This window comes from Cyphomyrmex costatus, unplaced genomic scaffold (genome assembly GCF_001594065.2).
Source record: "Cyphomyrmex costatus isolate MS0001 unplaced genomic scaffold, Ccosl1.0 scaffold149, whole genome shotgun sequence".
In the NCBI taxonomy this organism is placed as follows: domain Eukaryota; kingdom Metazoa; phylum Arthropoda; class Insecta; order Hymenoptera; family Formicidae; genus Cyphomyrmex; species Cyphomyrmex costatus.
In genome coordinates this window covers 330,587-334,159 of record NW_017275488.1, presented here as the reverse complement: position 1 = coordinate 334,159, position 3,573 = coordinate 330,587, and the positions used below count along the sequence as shown (strand labels likewise).

The 3,573-nt window shown below is 36.7% G+C and overlaps 1 protein-coding gene across 1 annotated transcript in view; it reads right to left on the bottom strand.

Moving 5' to 3' along the window:
• LOC108783384 (uncharacterized) overlaps positions 1–3,573 on the bottom strand; it is a 17,763-nt gene continuing 14,190 nt past the window's right edge. The window contains exons 15-23 of the mRNA XM_018551940.1: positions 2,479–2,666; positions 2,391–2,418; positions 2,174–2,314; positions 1,784–2,013; positions 1,381–1,492; positions 1,075–1,143; positions 785–891; positions 411–632; positions 1–332 (exon numbers count right to left, since the gene is read on the bottom strand). Of these exons, the coding sequence (XP_018407442.1) occupies positions 113–332; positions 411–632; positions 785–891; positions 1,075–1,143; positions 1,381–1,492; positions 1,784–2,013; positions 2,174–2,314; positions 2,391–2,418; positions 2,479–2,666 (1,317 nt within the window). The 3' untranslated portion in view covers positions 1–112. The remainder of the gene's footprint in view (positions 333–410; positions 633–784; positions 892–1,074; positions 1,144–1,380; positions 1,493–1,783; positions 2,014–2,173; positions 2,315–2,390; positions 2,419–2,478; positions 2,667–3,573) is intronic.

The following is a 3,573-nucleotide window of genomic DNA, read 5'->3' as shown; positions in this document are numbered from 1 at the left end:
AACTCTGCAATTATTAATTTATTCAGCCTTTCCATAATTGACATATGTTACAATATACACTTAATCTTGCTACTTATTTTACTGATACAGCTAATCAGACCGCGTAAGGAAGTCATATTGGATGAGGCGCCGCGTTCCTTATCTGACCGCATTTGTCGAAAACGTATCCGATTAACTGTTTGTTTAACGGTTCTTGGTAAACGTTTAATGACATTGCATGAATCATATAAAATACGAAGAAGAAAATTAGAATACTCGATAGCATTATATACCATACTGATAATACTCTTCTTTTTGGTCCTCTTAACTGAAAGGATTGCGACGATTTTGCGCTAAAAAACGAAATTGCATTAAAAGAGGCAACAATTTTAAAAAGCAATAAAAAGAAATTAAATGAAAAAATTGATTACCTCGATCTACTCTCAGAATTAATACTTTCGTTGTCAGAAACTTCAGGAGAGATTTCCTCCTTTACGTTCGTCCAAACCTCGTTATCGATTATCGCACAATTTATTGTACTTTGACCATTAGAATGATTCAATCGCAACATGTTGTTATTTTCCTCTCTTGAGCTATGACGAGACTCAGCCTGCTCGAAAATACCTCGTAACTCACTAATGCTATTGGAACTTCTGTTCAAAAACATGTTTAAAAAATTCAATATAGTATAACACATTGTATTTTTTTAAATATTTAATAATTATTTTAAGATAATTAAAATAAATATTTTAAGCATTAGCTGAAGAAATTTAAAAATCCATAAGTCAATAATAATATTACTAACTCGGTACGATCTAGTTTTTCGATGTCCCACTTTGGGGATTCGGAGCTAAACGATGGTCTCCTGAGAATCATACGTCCGGAAACGGAATTTCGCTGCCTTACAGTGTCCTGTATGGAGAAAAAGGAAAAATGTAGACAATATAAAAAGAACAAAAAGAAAAAGTAAATAGGCAATCATGCACGTCATTAAGTTAGTAGTGCAGAAACATAAGAGAATAAACCCTGTTGAATTACCCAGCTGTAAAATAAAGCAAAAATTTAAAGCTAAAACAGTAAAACAAGACAAATTGCCTTTGTCACATCCTGTATGCTGCCCATCGGTCGAGACATTGTGGCTACGCTGGCTCTTCTCCTAGCCATCTAGAAAGAAAATGGACGAAAAAGAATATACCGATTAATAATCGGCAAAACGGAATTAAGAAAAAAAATGAGAGTGCAAGCTCTGAGTGCAAAAATTCCTGCAAAATTGTGCAAACATGCAAGTGCACAACAACGAAGCGACGGAAAGTGCGAAACAATATACGATGGATAATTAACGCGTGATAAAAAGCTGGCGAAAAAAAAGCGATGAACATGAATTTTTCAATATTTTCGAACCATCATACGATTATTGGCGGGTGTACCGCTCCTGTATCTGATACGAGGCAGTTCATCATTGAGCTCGCTGACGTTTTCCTCTATCACTATATTGTTCTCTGTCAGGATCCGTCTGGAAACGAATAGCGTGCACTATCACCGATACTATCTCATCGTTTCAAAAATAGGGGGAGGGAGGGAAGGAGAGAACTTCACATCAAATACTATTACAAATCTTTTACCAAGAATATATTTGTCCCAAATTTGTCCAATTACTGATTGATCTCTATAGGAAAGCAAGTCTTTAAAGTTTTAGTCATGATAGGAAGTTCGAAGACGCGAATATCATTTTGAAAGCAATGTCAAAATTCAAAATGGACGACGAGCAAAGCGATTGAGGAAAGGTGATAAGTCTGACCCTCACTTAGTCTCGGCGACATTGGTGATCAGTTTCTCGCACCGGGAATGCAGCACTTGGAGGTATTTATCGGCCAGTAAAACAGCTCGGGATACCCTACGCTCCTGCTGCACGGCGCCTAAAGTCTCGGCCGCGCAGGACACTCTGTGCGCACATCGCACAATCATGTCCAATTGACGTCTGACCCGTTCCACCCGCTCCACGGATTCCCTGTCCGTGCATAGTGGCGCGAGTTCCTGACGTTACGCAAAATTCAATCCCTTCAACGAACTATGGAGAATGACTACTAGCTAACTGGCAAACGCTTCGCGGTCAATTTAGACACATTTCAATGATTTAACTGAAAGTTCTATATGACTGCTTAATAAGCAACAAGATATTTTCGTATTCGCTTGCCTGAATATCCTGCTGCATCTTCTGCACTTCATTAGAAAGATTTTTCTCAGATTGATCGCGTTGTCGAAACGATATCGCTGTCCTTCGTGGCAGAGTTAACCTATCTATGCATAGGCATAACGAGAACGATGTGTACTTCTTCTACAATAGAAAAAATGTCATGTAACCATCCGCCGAAATACTTTATAATTTTTATACTTAGAATGTACTTATTTACCTGCAGTTCAAGCTCACTTGAATTCTCCCTGAAAATAACAATTATTAAATTATACAGTCAATTATATGTTACCAAGTTTCCTACTCACCTGATTACTAATTCAGTGTCCGATAAATTGGTTATTCCAGTTTTCTGCAGACAAATATCCGTAAGATTCGGGAAGACTGTCATTTGCTGACTACTTTCCGGAATCAAAGATGCATTTTTTGTACAATGACATTCCAGTTGGTCGAGGTTCTTGCCCTCCGAATATGATCTTTTCATATTTAAAGCCAGCTGTAATAATAAAGTGATATTTTGAAATAAACATACAATGAAAGAACAGCAATAGGAATTCGATAAATGCCTTCGTTGAGCCTCTAGTAAAATTAGCGGACGTCCGCTGTAAATTATCTCTCGGTATCGAATGACTTTCAAGAATAACGGAAGAGAATTGCATACAGCATTAACTTTTGTTGATCGCTGCTGATTATCAGTGCATACATATGCAAGAATAGGGAAGTTCGCAACGATAAAAACAGTTAACTTGGCACAGATGTACTTCCAATGGTAATACGACCTTCGTTCCGTATGTATGCGTTATCGCATCATATTCGAATAAATATTATCGGAAAAAGAATGAAAATGCGAGAGAATCGCATGCTTTGCAACGTAATTGAAACTTATAATTGAAAGATAGGATAAATAATAACAGGCTCGAAAAGAAGAGACAGATGACTCGATGAAAACTCTGTTAAAGATGATAATTATATGTATTCTTCTTTTACTCTATAAATGATTATTGCCTATATGAACAAACTGATGAGTAGAGAGAATATGTAGTGAGAATTTGGCGGTCTTCTCTCTTCTCGCTTTTCCACTAATATCTGTCGAAAGTTTCCATGGCAAACTTAAGGCAAATATTATTTCTCATATCAAACGAGATAGACCGCCGGATGTAGAAGGGGCATATGCGTTGTGATGCTATCGCACTTCAATGTAATATTTATAACTTCACAGTATTTCGGCGGAATTTTGTGTCGAGCGATCTGTAAAAAAAGATGCAATACCATCATTAATTAATAAATTACCTATAAGTAATGCATAGTTCACTATTATAATATATATACGTAATAGCATTTGTAATATATAATATGACACTAGAATTATTGCAAAGTCACTTCAGAAGAAGGGGGGGGGGGGG